The following is a 22,735-nucleotide window of genomic DNA, read 5'->3' as shown; positions in this document are numbered from 1 at the left end:
AGCATTCGAAACTAACAGTCTCTCACTTCCGCCAATATGAATCAATGATTTCGATGACATCACTCTACACTTCAGCTTCTCGTCAGATTTTATGTCCAATCAAATGCTCTCAAGGATGTGAAGTGTCCCGCCCCCTACATTACAAATAGACGCTGAGGCTGCGGTCACTTGTTCACACATTTACAATTCAGACAGTGTAAATATGCTTTCCATTGGGGTGAATCACGCGAACCGCTGCAGTAAAGTCTGCTACGGTCCAGAGAAACGATAGCACAGAGCGTATCATAAGCGCGAGTCGGCGCAGACCCGGAAACGTATCGGACACATTTGATTTCTGCACAGAATGCTATATTTTAAAGCAATATGGAGGAGAAACTGGTAGCCAGGCAACAGACAAGTGACCAATCCTGACACGCATTCTACCAGCAAGGTTCGGCCAAGAACGGTTTGTAATTGTGCCGTGCCGTACCAGGCTCAAGTGAAAACATAACTGGAACCGTTCCTTACTGTTCTTAGAACCATTCGGCCCGACGGTGGAAAATATACCAAAAAAGAACCTTTATTTTTGAGAGTGCTCTGTGTGGATGCACACTACATCACCCAAGATCCCCAGCTCCATTAAAACTCTACTTTTACTGATGTTCTTCGGATCTAAAATGCATCTGGTTTTGTGTACCCAGCACACAACATCCATAAAACCACAGGGTTCACAGACGACTGGCACTTTCCTGGCTAGGGTTTTCAGGAGCCTAAGAGCTCCGGGCTGAGGCTGTTATCCAACAGGCCCGTTTAGCTCCTTCACCTGTGGGCCATAGACAGGTGTGATGCTGCCACAGCCAAGGTGAGCCTCCAGGGGACATGTTTACCTGCACAAATTTGTCTGCCTCGATAGGGGTGATGGTCTTTGAGGAATCATGGGGGAGAAAGCAAGAATTCAGTCTCTTGCGTATTTCCTGGCTTTGGCTAACGCAGACCCACATGTACTGCACATTCCACGGCGCAAGTCAGACGTGAGAGCCTGGTGTTGGCGGCTCGACACCCCCAATTACACACCCTCACGCTGCAATCACATCCTCCCTGTGTGCACTTAAGCAGATCACAGAAATACAAACCTAATGACCCAGCGGGGGAAAAATGAATTCTTAAATACATTATTATCCTGGCAGTGCACTGAGTGTTCATTTGGGATTTTCTCAGTAAATAACATTAATTGATTATAATATTATTTAAAAACTATTTTTGATGATTTGACATTTGTTTATTTATCCATTGGCTTATCTAGTAATTTGCATTGTTTTTTTTTATTATTATGTATAAATACATATGTCCAAAAGTCTGGGGTCGGTAATTTCTTTTAATATTTCTAAAATAAGTCTCTTATGCACACCAAGGCTGAATTTATTTAGTTAATACAGTGAAAACAGTAGTATTGTAAAATTATTAAAACAACTGGTTTTCTATTCTAATACATTTTAAATTTTGTATACATTTTCAAAAGTAATTTTTTCCTGTGATGGCAAAGCTGAATTTTCAGCATCATTACTCCAGTCTCCAGTGTCACATGATCCTTCAGAAGTTATTCTCATATTCTGATTTAGAAACATTTATTATTATCAAAGTGTAAAACAGTTGTTATTTTTGTAGGAACTAATACAATTTATTTTCAGGAATTATTATTATTATTTTTTTTTTTAATGTTCAAAACAGCAGCATTATAAATGTATTTAATCCCACTTCAATTTAATACATCTTTGCTGAAAAAAGTATAAAAATAAAAAAAATAATAAAAAGCTTACAGTTTTGACACAACAGAGACAGATTAAAAGTCTGTTTTTGGTCGTCTTTGTGTGGTCCACCATTTAATATAATAATGAATCTATAAAAACAGTAATGAAGAGAATTCCCCCAAATTTTCCAATATTGAACCTCTGCTTTCTTCCTCTGTTGAAACTGATCAGACTTGTTTATGCCTATTGAAATGGAAAGAGAAACAAGCAGAGGATGGTGTCATAGTAACCACATTTGCCACTTGGCACCCACTAGTCATTAAAATGTGGTGGGATGAACCCGTTAGAGGTTCCCCTCATTGAGAATAATTATGTCAGGCCATCGTTAAGCCATTTTTTCCGCTAACGTCCTGCACAGATGTTTTAGGGACTTTCGACTCCATTAATAGTGTCAGCGACACATTTTTTCAGTGTTTGTCAACCTCGCCTCATAATGGGGGAAAAGGGAAGTTTGTGGCTTACCTCTGAAATTCTAGTGGTAATAAAATCCAGTTTGACCGACGGGATGAAAACAGATTTTTGTTTTTAACGAAATTAGAATGCAAGACTTATGTAAGTTGTAGGTCACGCCAGGTCATAAGGAAACGGACGCGATAAAGGACGGGATTCTGTGACAGGCCGGTCAGTGACTCTCAATTTCCACTTTTTCAAAGCATGGCGTGCGTTCTAGACTCATCTGGGTTTTCTCAAGATGCAAGTCATAATCAAAGCGGGTTTATTGCATCCCAGCCACTCCACTGAAGTGAGAAAAGGTCGGGACAGTAGTGGAATGTCCAGTGGGAGGAAATGAGATGATAATTTAAGCGGCTGGAATGAGTAGAGCCTTCCTCGTGGTCAAAACAGAACAGCCCACACCAAAGTAGTAAAGAATTTGTTGTCATATATTTATGAAAATGTATTAAAAGTTTAAGAGACCATTGCTATCATTCGCAGAGGCTCCTCTTAGCTTTTAAAATCAAAACAACCATAGTTATAATCAATAGGTCAAGGTTTGGATGACACTCTTAAAAAAGGTTCTAAAAGGGGGGTTTGCAATCTTAATCTAAACAACCTTTTTTCAATATAAAGAACTTTTAGGAATGGAAAGTTTCCATGTATGTTAAAGGTTCGTCATGGACCTAGATGCCAATAAATAACTTTTATTTTTAGGAGTTCGTAACTACAACATCTGTCTGAAAATACTGATTAGATGTTAAAGGGGTCATATAATGCCATTTTTGTACAAGCTAATAGGATTCTTTAGAGTCTAAATTAAAACTTTGTAATATACTTTAATTAAAAATTCTCATTAGTATTGTAAGAAAACACTTATTTTATCTGGTCAAAAACAGCTCTGTTTTTTCAGCATGCCATTTCAGTGCATATGACTTTAAATGATAATGAGCTTTGCTCACCCCGCCTCTCTGTTCTGTGTGTACACCGTTTGTAACACAATAACCATAACGCGTTGTTCATTATAGACGTGGGATTATGAATTCTATTGAGAACGTCGTACATAGAAAACATGCCGTAATGTACCCTGAGTGTAAACCTTAGACGCATTCATTGTGAAGCGTGCATCTAACGATTTGCAAAGATTAATATAAATATTAAAGATTAATAAAACGTTACACTCACTTCAGTTATTTTGGAGGTTCAGCAGGAACACGAATAGTTGGTACCGGTCCAGGAGCAGCTTCTTAGCAAAACCAGCTTTATACTGACCCTCCTCGTTTATAAGCAGTCTGGTGTGTGAAATGATTCGCGCAAACATGAGAGCATTGACGTTGCTCGTGGGGAATATTCCCTTCGAAAACAAACTCACCGGTTCGGATTAAGGAACATTAAAATGACTGCTGTGTTCGTTATTACACCCAAGAAGAGAACACCACAATCGCTTAGACGCCATTCTGCTCATAGACAGTGCTCCAGCATATCAACAATGACCGCGCCGGTCCGCGCAGACTATGATTGACAGCTCCCTCACGAGCGAGGGCGGGTCTGTGTTGAAACCCGGCTGTCAATCAACAATCGTGGGAGGGGCGTCCGACCGTGTGACGTCACACGGTCGAACGGCTTGATTTGAGGCAGGGGAAAACATATAAGGAGATTAAAACAAAAACACTGGATGGATTTTTATCATTTTATGATGTTTGTGTACAGGCACTGCCAACACACATTTCAGTACAATCAACTTATGACCCCTTTAATATCTCAACATAGGCACTGCTCGTGAATATTAATTAGCTTTAGTCTCACATAGCCAGACCTTCAGATTGACGACAGCAGCTTTCATTGGCCAAGGCCGTCTGACTGACATGTAAAGCAACCAATCACAGTTCGTTTTGTTCCGCATCATGTTTAGGGGCTTGAAAATCTAACATTGATGTCCCTACAATAACAGACCGTGGGTGTAAAACTCTTGGGTGTATTTTAAAGAGTCTATGTCATGAACTTAAAATACTTTTAAAAAAACAAGCATTCAGTTGATCCTGATAAGCGCTCATTGTCACAATTGTAAACACGACGGCTTTCTTCTTCCATGAGGCATCACAGCGGCTTTGTTTTCAGGTGGCCAGTTAAAGAATGTGACACACAAACGAGCATGTAGAGCTTAATTCTGGTATGTAATGCCCGCTTTTCAAGATCCAATCAATTCCTAAACAACCGAAATTCATTCCAGCCTTATATTTCTTGTTGAACAGGCTGTTTTACAATGAAATGTCGCATTGTGGAAGTAAAATGGGTTGCAAACAGCAGTTTATGTCATCTTTAAATAAATAGTGCGTCATGTAAAAATGGCCTAAAAAAACAAAAACTTTTGTCATTTAGACAGAGAGGGTGAGAATCACAACACAGCTTAACAAGACACAGCTGAAACCGTAAGGCATCATAGAGCCAGAATAACAAACTCCTAACACCAGATTTTGTGAGTAAACATTCAAGGGACACAAAATGGCTGAGTACCAGAGAGAAATTAATGAACACAACAAGCTTAGATTCATCTGTTGCTCTGAAGGGTTTGTTTGTGTAGGCCGGAGGAGGCAAAGGGGAGATGGGAGTGAGGTGGGCCTTGAGTAGATCATCACAGGGAACCTGAAAAAACACGAATCACACACAAAAAAAGCAGACAATGATGTCCTTCACTTTCTGTTTTGCAGGTTGATACAGATATCACACAAAACAAAACGTGTTGATGAAAAAGGACATGAGCACATGCAAACCATATGAACACACCAAAGCTAAAACCTATGACATTTTTTTTATCCTCTTTTCCCTAAACATCCTTTGTGCGCGTGTGGGTGAACGAGCAGCATATTTGTTTTGCTGCCATATGAACCTAATAAAACTGACTCAAAGATCTCTTAAGGCTCTGCGCTGGTGAGAACCCGTGAGGTTATTGTTTTTGCTGGTTATTAGTTTTATTAGCTGTTTGTGGGCAGCCCATTTAAACTGCACTGCTCGTATGAAAACAAAGGGAAATGTTGGGATGTTAGAGTCAATTTAGATATTTTTAAGCACTTATAACTGAAAACATCCAGCCCTGGCAGAACTCTTACACTAAGAAAAATAATATTAAAGGCACAGTATGCGGTTTCGCCGCCAGAGGTCGCTTATTCAAAACAATAACAAAGGCGTAGCTTGATGACGCTGTGAATGAGCGTGGAATCATGGGATTTGTCGTCTTTACCTCCAGAGCCGAATGAAAGCAATTCGACGGGACTCAGGCAGAAATCAAGTTCATGGATGAGCTAATATATTCAAGTTTTATAAACGTTACTGTGGTATGAAGCAGGCGGGGTAAAGAGCCTGGGATATTTTACGTTGCTGTTTTTATTATGCTTATATGCCGCAGTCGGCCACTGCCGCTCCTTTCATTTTATCGTTTACGCTTATTTTATTATTAAAGTTACGTTTAACGTTCACCACTCCTCCTCCCCTGAATTTGAACTTAGTTTCAGCTACGTTTGATCACTAAAATTCACATTATTCAATTCTAAGGAAATTGAGGATACCGCAGATATGACGTCAATGACAGGTGGCGCAATGACACGGGCCTTTACACTGGTTAAAAAAAGCTGATTCCTCTGGATTTAAACCATGTTGGAAACATTTGGGATGTAGACAAGTGAACAAAATATATAACTTTGTTTAGTGGTTTTTGGATAGATTAATCCATAAATCTTAGCATTTGTTAATCTTAATTTCAACATTTACTAATACATTATTAAAATCAAAATTTGTATATCTGTTAATATGATTTAATGGATTTGAGGTAACAAGCTAACAATGCATAGTTGTACTTTTATTAACTAACGTTAACAAAGATGAATAAATACTGTAACAAATGTATTGCCCATAGTCAATTAATGCATTCACTAACATGACCTAATGGGACCTTAAACTGTTACAAATAAAATGTGAATGTCACTTGTGATGTCCCTCAAATTTTATCTAAAAATAACATCGGTATGTTTTCAGAAATGGCTAAACTATAAATATAAACTACCATTTAAAAGTTTAGGGGGGGGGGGGGTCAGTAATATTTTTTTTTAAGGAATTATTACTAAAGATGTATTATATTGATCAAAAATGACAATAAAGATTTTATACATTGTTACAAAAAAATGTAATTAAATGCTGTTATGTTGAACTTTATTTATCAATGAAGCCTGAAAAAAAAGTATCACGGTTTCCACAAAACTATTAACTGTTTTCAACACTGATAACAATAATAATGTTTCTTGAGCAGCAAATCATCATATTAGAATGATGATCATGTGACACTGAAGACTGGAGTAATGATGCTGAAAATTCAGCTTTGAATCACAGGAATAAACTACATTTTAAAATGACATGTTTCCATACAAATCTTTTTTTCTTTTTTTTTTCGCTAACCTGGAAGTGTGATGATAGGATGTTCTATAGAAATAAAAGGAATTTAAATACTATTTAACTACTGAACACTGAGGAACAATGGGAACACTGGAGAGAAACTCCAACGACATGAACGCAACTCCTCTACAACTTGTCCACTAATTGATTTGTTAACTTGTTCGCAACAGTTTTTCATTCATAACCCTTTTATGCAAAAACAAAACAAATGCCAGCTCATCTTGTAATGGAAAGTGGGTTTCAGGCCAAGAATAGTTGAAGGCTGTGCAGACAGTTCTGAGGCTTTTCAATTCATCAATCCTCTACAGGGAAGAGTTGAGGAATGGAAGGATGCTTATCTCCTTGATCCATTTCATTTCTGCTTACTCTAAAGAATGCCTGAATGAGGAAAAAAGACTAGAAACTAGAAATAGGAATTGTGCCAGAACACAATATCCCTATTTTACAATGTTTGGGATCAGACTCCGGGTTTAGTAATGCAAAACGAACACAGCAATGACAGCTCACAGCTCTATCCTAATAAAAACATACTCTCGTGCAGTTTATGACATCACATGTTAAATCTCTGCCTAAGATCTCTCTTTATTTTCATAGGAGATCTTAATTATGTCGAACTAGGCGGCTCTCTTTGAGGTGAGTTTAAGTCTAAGACAGATTCATTAGTCAGATCAGATGTCAGCCTGACCTGGTATAAACTCTTTAGGGAGTTTAGATAGCAGGCCCAGCGCTCCATCTTCCTCTGCAAACGTCCAGTAGGCACATTACATTACACCCCTACATCTTCCCACTTCGCAAGCACTCGGAGAAACAGGTATTACGCTAATCCCTGTCGCCAATTTATCTTCAACACATATTGCTAATGCTGCAACTAATTCAATCGCGTCTGCGGGGCTCGCTTTAGAGGAGAAAGATAAAAAGAAGTAAACTGATAACAAGTTATTTTATTGAAACAACATATTTACATGTAACAATTAAGTTATAAAAAAAGATTATTAAAAAGTATCAAAACAAAAATACAATTTAAAACCTTTTTTTTCCCTTCATGTTTTAATCTTCATTTCTTGGGGTAGCTTTGCTGTCCTTTCCGTTCTTCTTTGTGAGACCACTGAAGTATTTCTCTCTGAAAGAGTTGTGACCCTGGTATGAGGTGAAGCGAGGGTCAGCAAGGTGCACTTGTTTGTCCGAATCCTGCAAGAAAGCATTTTAAACAGTTTAAATAATAGAAGAATGAATGACGAAGCATTGTTTAATGTTATAAATTGTATTGCTTTTTCTGTCTTCCTTTTCTTTATTGTTGTTTTCAATGATTGTTGTAATTGTATACAATGACGTTGATAATGTGGTGGTAATTACGTGCCCACAATTAGTCGAAGTGGTTACAGGTGTCGCCTTGTTTAGTGGTCATGTGCTTGGATTTAAATGTGATGAGTTTGAAGATGTGTGTATGTTGCTAATCATTTTTTTTTTAAATGCAAGTTCTGATAGTGTGCGGGAGTTCCTCGTTTGCAGATTGTCGACCGATCTTTTTTGGTTATTTTTTCCTACGCACCTATTATCTGCAGGTGTGCGATGGTTTTTTAATTAAACAGTTTAAATAAATGAACAGCAGACAGAAAGTGCAAGATTCAAGCAGTTCTTCAATGGCGGGGGGGAGTTAAAATGATGCATATTCATTTTTAAACAACAGAAAAGTAAGGTTTTAACTTCAGAATAGTGATTTTGTCAATACGAAATCAGGGTTATTCCGCCCAAATATTGATTTCTTAACTCTTCAGAAGTTAAAAATTAATATAAACTGGTTTTATTAGCATCATTCGAGAACTAAAACCACACCTATTTTGAATAATAAATGTTTCTTGAGCAGCAAATCAGCATATGAGAATGATTTCTGAAGGATCATGTGACACTGAAGAGTGAAGACTGGAATAATGATGCTGAAAATTCAACACTACATTTACATTACTGTACATTTTTAAATGTATAAAAATAGAAAATTATTTTTGAACTGAAATAATATTACTGTTTTACACTATTTTTGATTAAATAAATGCAGCCTTGGTGAGCATAAGAGACTTCTTTCAAAAGAAAGAATATATAAAAAAACTAAAATTTCCAAGCTTTTGACAGGTACTGTACATTAAAAACAAAAGGCCCGCTAAAGAAAGATGGCAGAAACAGGCATAAATGTTTGGCTTAGTACAGCACACTTTTAAGTTTTCCCTTCACAAGCTCAGTCAAGTGCCTAATGACAGACAGCAGAGTGTTAAGTTCCTCAGATTTTCCTGCTCCGAGTGGAGGCCAGGATCTTAAGCAGAACCTGCTGGAGGGAAGCACACTGCGCGCAGGCTAACGAGGTGGCAGAAAGACTGAGCTCAAAGTGATGACTCCAGATCTGGGCCTGCAAACCATCAACGGCACCTTCTACAACACACTCCCTTCTGCCAGTCAGCAAGGACTCAGTTCAGGTCACACGCGCCGAGCCCTTGGTTTACAACACAACTTGCGCAAGACAGACCACACAAGCCCACAGGAACAGACCCTAGTGTCTGTAGCGGCCTAAGTGGGTTGTAATGTCAATCAGAATTACAGGATGAACAAATGAAGAAAAGAAGCACAGAGAATCAGTCACGAAATGTCAAAGTCCTATTTCACTCCACAAATAGAAAAAATTATATTTTGTATGAAGAAAACTAAGTCTATTTTTAATTTTCATTTTAATTGTCACTATTTTCATGACATTTATCCCAGTCTGAACAATAAAATCTTCTGATTAATGCAAACTTTTTTTAAAGAAATGATCCTATTATTATTATTATAAAAAGTCTAAATTCAATCTGTTCATCACATGAAGCGATCGAGTCTCTTCAGAATAATTTGGACTAAACCGCACAATTCATATGCATTAGTTTTACGATCTCTTTATGAACTTTTTGAAGAGTCAAAGTTTCAGTTGCAGTTTAAGTTTGAGTAATTAATGACAGAATTTTCATTTTTGGGTGAACTATCCCTTTAACCAGAAAAAACAAACAGATCTTTGATGTAGATACTTTACAAGGGGAGATGAGGACACAGATTATGTGTGCGGCCAAAATGCAAAATGTAAAGAGAAACAACAGAGTAAGAGATGGAAACAGAGAGAAAGAGAATGACACAAGGCAGGAACAGGGCCTCATCTGGACTCAGAGTTGTTTGACAGCACTAGACTAATGCTAGATCTGCTAAGCTCCTGAAAGTTTTGTTTTCGGTTCTAAAAATAAGCTTCACTGGGTAATATTTATCCCATAATGCAACAAGACATGTTCCTTCTGTTTCAAAAAAAAGCAACAGAACCCACGTGAAGAGCATTGTGGGAACAGTCTAACACAGCCAATCAAGGACATTAGGATAAACATGCATAAACAACAAGCAGAGGACACTATTCAGATGTTTTTTCAGCTACTGCTGGATATGAGGAGAAGTTTGGCAGAGATCTTCATAATCGTACTGAAGGATCTGATGCCAAGATCACATACTTGAGCTTTGGGAAAAGGGCCAGTTTTTCACAGAAGAGACTCGTTTAATAGTAATTTTTTTTTTGTCTTTCGGGTTTGAAGCAAGTTCAGGAGGAAGGCAAGGACAATGCATCTCTAGGTAACATATTCGTTCCAGGTTTGGAGCATACTGTAAGTCAGAGGAGACACATGTCAGTCTGCGTAGATATTTGTGAGTGTGTTTCAGGAAAGCTTTTATGGGAACAATTTGGGGTTTTGAAGTAAAGTGGCTGTCAAATCCAAAGATGGATTATTTTCCATACAATGTGTGATTAAGTCATTAAAGCGGCTTAAAAACAGCGAGTCAATCACAGCCAGATGGCAGGTTATTTTCAGAGCGGCGCCATAAAAGACGTAACCGTATTAAACATATTCAGGAGCACATGCCGACAGTTTGCATAAATCAAGCTCATCTTAAGAGCAAGGGGTCTTCACCCAAAAAAGCCTCACATACCTCAGGCTCCTTGGTCTTCTCCATGGTGATGAGTCTTCGAGACGTGTGGCTGGACAGAGTTTGTTCGCAGTTGCTGATGAGAGTCAAACAAGGGTGAAGAGGCACCATCTCCTCACAGTACCTGCAGACAACAGTACAGTTTTTAGATCAGCCAGCTGCCCACTTATCAAATGAAACACCTTGATAGTGGTAGGGGATGTCACAACCATCAACTGTTATTTTCAAAATTGCACCACTGCTCACTTGTCTCACATGCACTGCATAGCAATGGAAAAGGGGTGATCGATTAAATGAGTGGCTGACGTTTTTTTTACATTCCCTGCCACTTATTCCCTACTCACTTTGGAAGCCAAACAACGTTGAAGGTTACCAAAATAAACACAGAAGCAATACAAATAAATCTCTACAGTTAATTTTGGTTATGGTTGTCTTGAAAAACGAAGACAATTTGACGGTCGTATGAGAAGTCACACTGCAGGACTGTGAGCCAAATCTTCTGACACTCCCAGAGGTCAAATTTGATTGCAAAGGTCATTAATTGGCTGTCGGTGAACATGTCAAACTAATGATGAAAGACTTCAGATTTTAGCCAAGGAGCAGAGGATTCTTTTAGGATTTGCTAAATTTGTCTCAGACGGCCAAAATCGCACAGTGCGCAGTATTGCGACTAAATTACTTAGTATCTGTCTGATTGGTTTAGAACAAATCTACAAAACTAGATGTCTTAGTAAAGCCATGAAAGTCATATCAGATTATAGTCTCAAGAGTTTGAGCTTTTACCTTCGGTTCGGAGATTTAGGATGCTACTGTTTGTTTGTTTTTTTCAGTAAAACTGAAATGTACATTGTTTATGTGTGAACGCATGTTGAAATGTTGCTGTGTGCAAGAAAAACAAGGTGTGCGATTTAAAGGCTGATTTAAAGAAATAATAACTGACGAAACAACATATAAATCGCAAATGGTGACTAGATTGTTGCCACATTTTTTGTTGCATTTCGGACAATTTTTTTCACAATCTGGAGCCATGCCGCAACTATCCGAAACACTGAGAACATCCAAACTATTCATTGTTCCAAGAGGCTTTGAAGACAGTTAGTAGGGATATTAACTCAGCAGGGAGTTGAGCTGGTGGGCTGTTAACATTCACGCGCTGACAGACGCGTTCGCACGCACCGACTCCCTTCATTTTTTAGACGATTACGTAAATATGACTAGTGCCTGAAATCAATGAAAAAAATCGTTCCGAGGGCTGCTAGCTGTAGCTGAACCTCATCCACACAAAGCCACTGATCCACAAACCATTGCGCACACGCAGTTAGCTCCGTTTCAAACAAATCATAAATTATGTGCCCTCTTTTCAACGGACCTGACAAAGCAAAACAAGGAGCCATACAAAGCATACATATTCTCCATCGTACTGTTTACATGGAGCTACTCCTGTCACCTTGGAGAAATGTCTAACAAATGTCAGCTTTCCAGTAAAGGGCCCTCTGGAGAACTCTGTCCACAGAAATCACCTGACAGAATCACATTTCTGAATATAGGGCAATGAGTCAGAACAGACTAGTGCATTATGGGGTACTAATGACTGACTAACGTCCCATGTGGATTACACTCATCTCTGCTTTCTCTTCATGACGTCCATGTCCTGTAAAAGAGATTATTCTTCTGTTTGCAACAATATGCAGTGGTAACAAAACAATTAAAGTAAAGGTCAAAGATGTGTCATTTGAAGCAAAAGACTCACTTTTCACCATCATGTTGATGTCTACATCACTGTGGACACCATTCAAAATACATTAGGATGTTACTCTATCATCCCTCCTTTAACTTTGTTTGTTACGACTGAACTGTTGCGTCACCAGAAATCGGGAAATCTTGACATTCACTCTGGCAGATGTGTTTTCATATGGTCTAGGGATAGATTGTGAACTTTCTCCACAGGATGAAGTGGATGAATCGGATACGGAGGGCTGTTTCCACTTCTAACTGTTACAAGGGTAATCAACATCGAAGCCCCAGATTCCAGCGGCAGTCATCCGCTTCTCTGACACCAAATTTATAAACACAAGTGTTGCTATAGTAAGGCCAGCTCTGAAGATCGTTCACGACACCAGCGCCTCCTTGTGGTGGATGTTACTGATTGCTCTCAATTAATTCCTTTCTGTCTGTCAGCAAACTCAAACCTATTCAGATCAGCAGTCATTATATCATCTTCTGAACCGTCGGCCAGACATGTTAGAGTTCAGTTCTGTCAAGTTTGGTTCTGACACTTTATCTTGGTGTCTGTATTCTGATAGTCTCTTGTGCTCACCAAGGATGTATTTATTTGATCAAAAATACAGTACTATTGTGAAATATTATTACAAATTAAAAGAACTTTTCTATTTTAATATATTTTTTCCTATGATGCAAAGCTGAATTTTCAGCATCATTACTCCAGTCTTCAGTGTCACATGATCCTTCAGAAATCATTTGAATATGCTGCTTTGCTGCTCAAGAAACTTATTATCATCATTACCAGTGTTGAAAACTGTTGTGCTGCTTAATATTTTGTGGAAACTGTGATACATTTTTTCAGAACAGCAAAAACATTTATTTTAAATAAAATCTTTTGTAACCGTAACATTATAAATGCCCTTACTTTTAATCAATTTAACACATCCTTGGTGAATTCAAATAATTATATTATATATATATATATACACAGTGAGGAAAATAAGTATTATATTATAAGTATAAGTATTTTGCAAGTCCTCCCACTTAGAAATCATGGAGGGGTCTGAAATTGTCATCGACCTGGTCAATAACCTGAAAAAAGCTGTGACCACCGTTTCCAAGGTTACTGTTGGTAATACACTAAGACGTCATGGTTTGAAATCATGCATGGCACGGAAGGTTCCCCTGCTTAAACCAGCACATGTCAAGTCCCGTCTTAAGTTTGCCAATGACCATTTGGATGATCCAGAGGAGTCATGGGAGAAAGTCATGTGGTCAGATGAGACCAAAATAGAACTTTTCGGTTATAATTCCACTCGCCGTGTTTGGAGGAAGAAGAATGATGAGTACCATCCCAAGAACACCATCCCTACTGTGAAACATGGGGGTGGTAGCATCATGCTTTGGGGGTGTTTTTCTGCACATGGGACAGGGCGACTGCACTGTATTAAGGAGAGGATGACCTGTATTGCGAGATTTTGGGGAACAACCTCCTTCCCTCAGTTAGAGCATTGAAGATGGGTCGAGGCTGGGTCTTCCAACATGACAATGACCCGAAGCACACAGCCAGGATAACCAAGGAGTGGCTCTGTAAGAAGCATATCAAGGTTCTGGCGTGGCCTAGCCAGTCTCCAGACCTAAACCCAATAGAGAATATTTGGAGGGAGCTCAAACTCTGTGTTTCTCAGCGACAGCCCAGAAACCTGACTGATTTAGAGAAGATCTGTGTGGAAGAGTGGGCCAAAATCCCTCCTGCAGTGTGTGCAAACCTGGTGAAAAACTACAGGAAACATTTGACCTCTGTAATTGCAAACAAAGGCTACTGTACCAAATATTAACATTGATTTTCTCAGGTGTTCAAATACTTATTCCCAGCTGTATCATACAAAAAAATTGTTAAAAAATCATACATTGTGATTTCTGGATTTTTTTTTTTAGATTATGTCTCTCACAGTGGACATGCACCTACGATGACAATTTCAGACCCCTCCATGATTTCTAAGTGGGAGAACTTGCAAAATAGCAGGGTGTTCAAATACTTATTTTCCTCACTGTATATATATATATATAATTACTAATCCAACATTTTTGAATGGCAGTGTGAATCAAACAAGTATTTTGTTAACATTGTGCCAGACACAATTTGAAATGAATGAAAACATAAATAAAAAATAATTGTGTGATACATGATTTTATCGGCACAGATGATGCAAGCCAAATCCATGATTGTTGGCATCAGCAATCCTGAGGGAGTGAATCCCGTAACTACATGATGTAAAATCTGTCTACAAGTGAGATGGAGGTGAGGTAAAGGTAGATCACAAGCAGCAGGTCCCTCCTTTGAGTCACTACTCTTCCCGGGCCCTGTAATCAGTGGATAGCACGATCTGTGGACACTGCTGTTTGTGGTCAGTGGAAAATACCCCACGGCTTCACACCTGCTCCACTGCTGGGCTGACCGCAGGTCAACAAGCCTGAGCAGGTTTAACACCCTCCACTGAAACAGGGGGCTTGAGCTACTGATATGCTTTGTGCTCATATTTATAGACATAAGAAGGTACAAGATAGCCCCCTAGTGACTGATTCACTACACATATGCTATATCTGATGTAGAAAGTGATTAGATTTACTTACTCTGGTCTGTAGATTGGTAGCCAGTAGACGAGACGTCCACCTAAAACCAAGTGGTGGGCTGCAAAATTCAAGAGGTCGGCAAAGATATCACTCAGATGATAAGCCATTGAAACAGGGACGTGATTCTCTCCAGAGCTGCATTGGGAATCAATAGAAGAAACTCATGAGTGATAGTTCACCAAAAAATAGAAAGTCCTTCATTTACTTGCAGTCAAGTTGTTCCAAAATTGTTTCTTCCATGGAACAGAAAACAAAAAAAATCTAGATACATTTTTGAATGTGCTGGTCGCTCTTTTTCAATGAAAAAAAAAAATCGTGACAAAAGGTTTCAAGCTTCAAAAAGAACACAAGCACCTTAAAAGTACTATATACTCATTAAGTAGTCCATGGTATTTGTACACTATTTTTGATCAGTCTCAAAGAACATCTCAGTCACCAATCACACATCACTTATGAAGTCTTAAAAACATAAATTAAAAATGTGGTCTGTTGTGTCCTTTTTGAAAATGCAATGAACGGAAAAGTCTGTTTTGTACATTGCCTTTTGTGTTTCACGCCAAAATCACATGCATTTGAAACAACATAAGAACTAGATTCCAATACACGAAACCATCCTTACATTGAACTCAACATCAATGATCATTGTCCATTGATAATTAAATCAAAGATAATCAAATGTCTCAAAAAGACATTATTATTTATATTAATATTAGTAATTAGTATATGTTCTAACTGTCATACAAAATGTTCTAATTACCATTCAAAAGTTTTTTTGGTGCAATTAAATCAATCAAAAGTGACAATAAAGACATGTATAGTGTTTCAAAAGATTTCTATTTCAAATAAATGCTGTTTTTAAACATTCTATTAATTAAAGAATCATGAAAAAAAATCAGCATATTAGAATGACTTATGAAGGATTATGTGACACTAAAGACTGGAGTAATGATGCTGAATACTTAGCTTTGCCATCACAGGAATAAATTACATTCAATGTATTTTTTTAATCAAATAAATAAAATGAGCATATGAGACTCTTTCAAAAAGAATTTTAAAAATCTTACCGACCCCAAACTTTTGAATGGTAGTGTAATTGTATAGTCTTGTACTATTTGTTGAGCTAGTAGTGAGGCAGAAGGCTTTTTTGATGACTGGCTCACATCTAAAGAGTGTTTCAAGTGGTTCTATTAAAAATGCAGGTGGATAAAGGTGATATGCTTACAAATCCTCAGGAGGTTTGATGATATCTTTATTAGATCCCGTTCTCCTTGTGGACTCACGAATACCATATGGAGCTGCATAAGGGAAACGAAAAACACTTGAAGCTTCAAAACAACATTTAACGGTAACAAATAAAAACAAAACAAATGTGACTTAATGGTGAAGTGTGTCATTTCTACGCCACTAAACGTATGTGATTAAAAATCCAGCTTAAGCTACAGTAGTAGTGGTGTTTTGGAACCTGGTAGCTGGTTTTTAGCTTTCAGGTATACCATAGTATTTTAACATAAAAAAATATGACACTCTTCACCTTTAAAGCAAGGCCTTTAGTTTGTAGGAACATACGGTCTGTAACAATGCCATCAAACAGTGGGTTTTTTCTCCAAACCGCTTTGGAAGCATCGGACACCATGACATCCACGTAGAGACTCTCCTTCCCATACTGCCGCAGGTTTGCTCTGATGTTCTCATCTGGTCCTCTCCATTTCTGATCCTTCCTGCTGGCTTTTCCTGCAACAGATTTAAATGCTCAAAGGTGCACACTCACAGCAAACTTACGGTCTAAACCTACATTGTGTGGGAAACTAGAAGGAGACAATTATAGTGATGGCTTTAAAAAAAAACGTACCAATTCCATGGATAGTGTTATAATCGATGTCTGTCCCACATACATAAGCCCCAAAGTGTGAACACGCTACCAGAAGACTACCTGCAAAACAAAGAGGAACACAATGATCATGAGAGAATTAAATAAGTGGTCTCTGGAATATATCTGACTGTAGATCTTTATATATGCTTGACACTTTAAAAAGTATGGCCTATAAGGATTTCCAGCCATCCAGAGATTTTTCAACTAAATAAGCACATCTGGCCGGCAGATCTCAGTTCATGTGGTGACAATAGACTTATGATAAAGCCTGGCAACATCATGGCACGCTACAATTTTACAGTGAGCCTCGCTTTGGAAAAAACCCAGAGAAAGAAAAATGCCGCCCCATGCTGTTTAGAAAGTCAGCAATCCTTCGTTTGACTAATGACACTCGAAAGTGGTCCTTTCAAAGTCAAAAGAAAGAGTAAAAGTGGGCCAACTGAGATTGAAAAGTGAAAATTCTTGTGAGCCATCACAAAAGATGATATAAAAATCTGCTCCTGGATCCTGTTAGACGCAAATAAGAAACAGAATTATGCTGGCACAAATCCTCAATCATCCAGACAAGCTGTCAGATGTGATTTCACTCAGAACGAGACAAACAACTGCTTCAGTTTGGCCCAAAATGAAGTCTCAAAACTTTTCTGATGAACAACCTGCCAAACAAACAATCTACAAGACCTAAATGATTCATTTGCAGAATAAAGATGATTTTATAAACGTGTTGGATGAGAAACTTATACAATCACTGACAACTAGTATAACAAGTAAAAGAACCTTCAATATAAAGTCAATAAATAATTAAATAAAGAAATTAAATAGTACTTATTGATAAAATAATTCTTCCACCAAATGATACAGTTCATTAACTGTAGGCTCTTTATGATTGACAAGCAAAGAATATAGTATTCTGGAAAATATTAAATTTATGATGCCTTGGTTAAAATAGAATTTAAGCGATGGTAAGTTAAGATATTAATAAATTAATACAGCGAGGATCCATTAAATTGATCAAGTGACAGTAAAGTCATTAATGTTACAATAAAATTCTATTTGAACTTGTTTTCAACACTGATAATAATAAGAAATGTTGTACCAAATCAGAATATTAGAGGATCATGTGACACTGAAGACTGGAGTAATGCTGAAAATTCAGCTTTACCCTCGGAGGAATACATATAAAACAGTTATTTTAAACTATACTGATATTTCAAATTCACAGCATGACTGTTTTACTGTGCTTTGATCAAATGAATAGTGAGCATAATAGACTTCAAAGCCTGCTATCTGCTAGACTTGTAGTCAAGACCGCCTAAACCGAGACCAATACACTACCAGGACCAGAGGGTATCGAGACCAATACACTACCAGGACCAGAGGGTATCGAGACCAATACACTACCAGGACCAGAGGGTATCGAGACCAATACACTACCAGGACCAGAGGGTATCGAGACCAATACACTACCAGGACCAGAGGGTATCGAGACCAAGACGATACCGAGACCAAGACCGAGACCGGAGGAAAAAAAAAAACAGACTAGTGTTGTTGAAGCTAAGCAATAACTTGTAAGATTTTGTTTTGCATTGCCTGCCTATCTCTGCCGATTTCGAAGTCTCCAAATGAATCCATTCTGCAACTTTTAAATACATAATTATATTTTTAAAAACGAAATTATAAGCTAAAGTCCAGGATCCCAAAGTTGGTTGTTTTGTCGCTATGGTTACACACACACACACACACACGCACACCGTTGGCGGTGCACTCAGAGTCATCTGTCAGTTGTGCAGTTACCCAAAATCTCCTGAATGAAGTTAAAACCCATCATGTCACTGATATGTGTTTTACTAAATATTAATACATCAAAAACTGCACATGATGTGTGTTTTTTAAATCAAGTGATCAAAGTGCTCGTTGTCGCTGCGATCAGTGGCGCGGATACGGCTCGCGCACCGCACTGTCTTCACTCGGACGCGCGCTTCAATCCGTTGCGGATATCGTCGTGGATATTGATATTGCTAAATCCCCCGACCACTATGTCGGTCTGAGACAACGAGACCTAGACAAGACCGAGAGGTCCGAGACCAAGACAAGACCAAGACCAAAGACCGCCAAGGCCGTGACAAGACCGAGACCACATTAAAGTGGTCTCGAGACATACATCACTACTATCTGCACAGACTTTTCCTCACCTGTTCCAACAAAAGGATCGTAAATCAAATCATCAGCCTTTACTTTGGCATGATTGGCCATGATGAAAGAGAGGCCAGCGTCCATACTAGTGTTCCCGATGAAATGTCTCTTCTTCACACTGTGAGAGCGAATTAATTCTCTCTGACCATCTGCAATCTGAAGAGAAAACCTATTTAACATTTGTTACAGTATGTTACCTCTTATTTTCAGCTTTAGTATCTAGAGCACAAATCAAGCATTTTACAGATCAAGACAATCGTCAAATGTGAAGCCTAGCACACATCACTAAAGAAACATTCTGAAACATTATATATCTGGAAAGAGCTGCTCACCCATCTCCCAAAGTACAAATGGAAAGGATCCTCTGGGATGTCATTAGGATCGGAGCCATAATCCTCCAGCAAACAGAAAATATGTTCTGGATCCTTTAGATTGACCTTCCCTTCAAACGGCAGGAAGTCTAGAGCCTGTGTCAAAAATACATAGTTAAGGCAATTCAAAATGGCAATTGAAGCTGTTACTAAATTAACACTAATTATGGATTGTATGCCACAGAATTAGGCATTCAAAGCGTACAAACATGTAAAATACTTACATCAATCTTATTGATTCTGTCCTTAAACTCTAACGTTTTGTTGAAAGTGTAGACATTGATCTTATAAGTTGAATTCTGTTGTAGATATGGAGCCTGTGAAGAATTCATACAAGAGACAGTTTATTAAAAGATACACTCTGTAAATCTCAAGGACACATTGTACTTTACTGTGAGGGAAACGTGAACAAACCATGCTTTCTGCTGGATACGCCAACAATGACCTCCTCAACTCTTCTGTTGTTCTTCCATGACCCCAAAGTTCAAAAGCAGACCTTGAAATTTAAATCAATATTAAACTTTACATAAATCCAGCAATTTAATAAATGTCACTGTATTTTTTTTTAATCATAGCTTATTTTATTTTAGTAACACTTTACAATAAGGTTTCATTTGATAACGTCAGTCAATGCGTTAGCTAACATAAACTAACAATGAGGATTATACTTTTTGCAGTATTTATCCATCTTTGTTAATAAAAATACAATTGTTCACTCTTTGTTCGTGCAGGTTCGCAGTGCCTTAAAGGTTCACCCAAAAATAAAAAAATATGTAATTTACTCACCCTCATGTTGTTCCAAACATGATTGAATGTATTTCTTCTAAACACAAAAGAAGATATTTTGAAGAATATGGGTAACCAAACAGTTGATGGGCCCCATTGACTTCCATAGTATGTAAAAAAAAAAAAAAAAAAAAAAAAAAAAATACTATTGAAGTCAATGGGGCCCATCCACTGTTTGGTTACTGACATTCTTCAAAATATCTACTTTTGTGTTCAGCAGAAAAAAGAAATTCATTCATGTTTGGACCAACTTGAGGGTGAGAAAATTACGACAGAATTTTCATTTTTGGATGAACTATCTCTTTAACTAATGTTAACCACTTTTTATTTAAAAAATAAAGTAAATGGTGGAAATAACATTAAGATAAATAAATGCTGTAGAAATATTGTTCTTTGTTAAAGTTAACTAATGTTAGTAACAAATGAAACCTTGTTATAATATTGACAAAAACACCCATGTTTTCATCCATGCAATATTCACACATTGAGCTTAAGCCAATCATTGACTACATCCAAATATATGCAGAGTTCTGACTGGTCATAAGGTCAATGAATCATACGCAAACTAACTCAAAATGTAGGTAAATAAATATCGCTGAGTACATGCAATTAGATAAATATGTATAATAGTTTGTCATCCTAAGCATTTTAAATGTAATTTAAATAATAAAATATTACAACCTACTTGCCACAGACCGTTCTGGACATGACACTCCGTATATCATCTTCCGATAAGCCATTTAGTTGCCAAAAGGGGGACTTATGTGGAAAAAGTTAGAATTGTTAGAAAATAAAAAACAAAGACAAAATCTTATGTCAATTAAAAAACTATTTTAGCATTACCTTTTCTATGAATGTTTCTGATGTATCAAATAACTGGTTCCTTAGAGACAGCAATGCTTTTATTTCCTGCAATAAATAATTCAAATTGCGATTCAGGAATGTTTAACAAATACAGTTCAAATTAACATAATGAACAATACAATACTGAACTGAGCTGTGCAAAAAATAGTATGATTAACGAGCTCATTAGTTCAAAATACACTCTGACACTGACAGTTTAATCCAATAAATAAGCATTTTGACACGAAGGTCTAAGTGTACTGAAGGTTTACAGTTTGTACCGGTAATCTAAAATCGACGTTATCATGTGCCAGATGAAGTAAATATTGTCTGCAGCACGCCCGACCAGAGTGGAGCGCCATGTTTGTGTGCAACATTCAACATCATCCGATGGGTATATTATGCCCGTAACAAAAGTTCCTATTTGGCATCCCCGTGGCCCGTACGTAAATCTACTAAAAGGATTAGATAGTTGCATTTTTCAATGCCTGTTAAGTCATACCCATGAGTAAAATTAGGTAAATTGCCTATGTGCTCGACAGAACGGTCTCTTCGTGAAAGGCGAATCATTTTTCACCTGTGATTTTGTTTATAGTCTTTTTAGAAAATGGAAACGATTTAGTGTCACCTCCTGATAATATATTTTAATCTGATTTACACACTCATTAACTTCTTAAGGGGCTAAAATCTTCCCTGTCATTGGTTCATCATCTCGTACAGTGACATGATTGTCATACTCTCATTGGTTAGTTTACACGTCAATCACTCTCAGAAGCGGTCAGAAAAGTATCCACTGCACAACTTGTAATGTATCCACTTCCATCGCTGTACAACATGACAACCATTCACAAGAAGCCAAACAATGGCGGTAAGGTGTTATGGCAGCCTACACTTAACGTGTGATGTATATATTTCGATGTCAAATAAATCTTTGTAAAGTAGCTAGATTAAATCGTTAAACTAAGCTGTCATTAATCTTTACTGTGATGTAGATTCGTATTGTTGTATATGTGTATTGTATATTGTGCCGTTTTATGCAGGGCTGTGCGACCTTCAGAATAGAACTGAGAAAAATATCTCTAATGTCTATATTTCTGAATTTTGAGAATGAATTCTTATTGAGAAGAAAATCAGTTTCTCGATTTAAATAGAATTCAAATTGAGGTTGCAGAATTGTCCAAATTTGAGGAAGTAGGCCTATAATTAAAATGTTTAATTAAAATAATTCTTTTTTTCAGTATGAACATGAGATATTTCCATAAACAGTTCATATGAATTGATGAACATAGTAATAATCAATCTTTGAAATGTCATGTATAAAAAAATGTGAATTTAATATATTTATCCTGTTATTCATCATTTGTCTTTTTATATTTTAAGTTTTCATTTTATATATTTTCATCATTTGTATTCATTATATATTATTTAGGTTTCATTTATTTCTATTTCAGTTTTAGTTTTTATTAATTAGTTGCTTCATCTGAAACTTGTTTCAGTTAGTTGCAACATTTCTAATTTTCGTTTAGTTGAAGTTATTTATCTTATCTTATATTCATATTTTTTATTTTATTTCAGCCCTATGTCAATGAACAAAAATGTTTTTAATAGTTTTACGTTTAATTAACGATAATAACCGTGTCCTGGACATTTTTTCTTAAATTCCAAAATGACAG

General features: G+C 37.3%; 2 protein-coding genes across 2 annotated transcripts in view; both read right to left on the bottom strand.

Annotated features, from left to right (window-relative positions):
- Positions 1-18: 18 nt before the first annotated feature.
- The window catches only part of hint3 (histidine triad nucleotide binding protein 3), a 28,893-nt gene continuing 6,176 nt past the window's right edge, over positions 19-22,735 (bottom strand). The window contains exon 6 of the mRNA XM_056256991.1: positions 19-30. The gene's annotated coding sequence lies outside the window, so the exon portion shown is untranslated. The remainder of the gene's footprint in view (positions 31-22,735) is intronic.
- On the bottom strand, positions 7,584-21,464 carry trmt11 (tRNA methyltransferase 11 homolog). The gene is made up of 13 exons (XM_056256957.1): positions 21,344-21,464; positions 21,063-21,128; positions 20,905-20,978; positions 19,848-19,929; positions 19,658-19,750; positions 19,395-19,529; positions 19,062-19,218; positions 16,849-16,929; positions 16,566-16,730; positions 16,222-16,294; positions 15,000-15,134; positions 10,647-10,767; positions 7,584-7,850 (listed from the first exon to the last, which is right to left on the bottom strand). Exons 1-13 carry the CDS (start codon positions 21,437-21,439, stop codon positions 7,710-7,712), a joined length of 1,419 nt encoding a protein of 472 aa, XP_056112932.1. The 5' UTR covers positions 21,440-21,464; the 3' UTR covers positions 7,584-7,709.

The sequence above is a fragment of the Rhinichthys klamathensis genome, unplaced genomic scaffold (genome assembly GCF_029890125.1).
Source record: "Rhinichthys klamathensis goyatoka isolate OS25496 unplaced genomic scaffold, OSU_Roscu_1.1 h1tg000006l_1, whole genome shotgun sequence".
NCBI classification, from domain to species: Eukaryota; Metazoa; Chordata; class Actinopteri; order Cypriniformes; family Leuciscidae; genus Rhinichthys; species Rhinichthys klamathensis.
This window is presented reverse-complemented; position numbering and strand designations above follow the sequence as displayed.

What these genes read in the sequence shown, in the direction of transcription:
- trmt11 (XM_056256957.1), bottom strand. Translation starts at nt 21,439, where the DNA reads ATGTTGCACACAAACATGGCGCTCCACTCTGGTCGGGCGTGCTGCAGA. An exon ending in ATTTGTACTTTGGGAGATGG is followed by an intron (nt 19,219 to 19,394) that starts GTGAGCAGCTCT and finishes TTTTCTCTTCAG; the next exon opens with ATTGCAGATGGTCAGAGAGA. An exon ending in CGATCCTTTTGTTGGAACAG is followed by an intron (nt 16,930 to 19,061) that starts GTGAGGAAAAGT and finishes TTTGTTTTGCAG; the next exon opens with GTAGTCTTCTGGTAGCGTGT.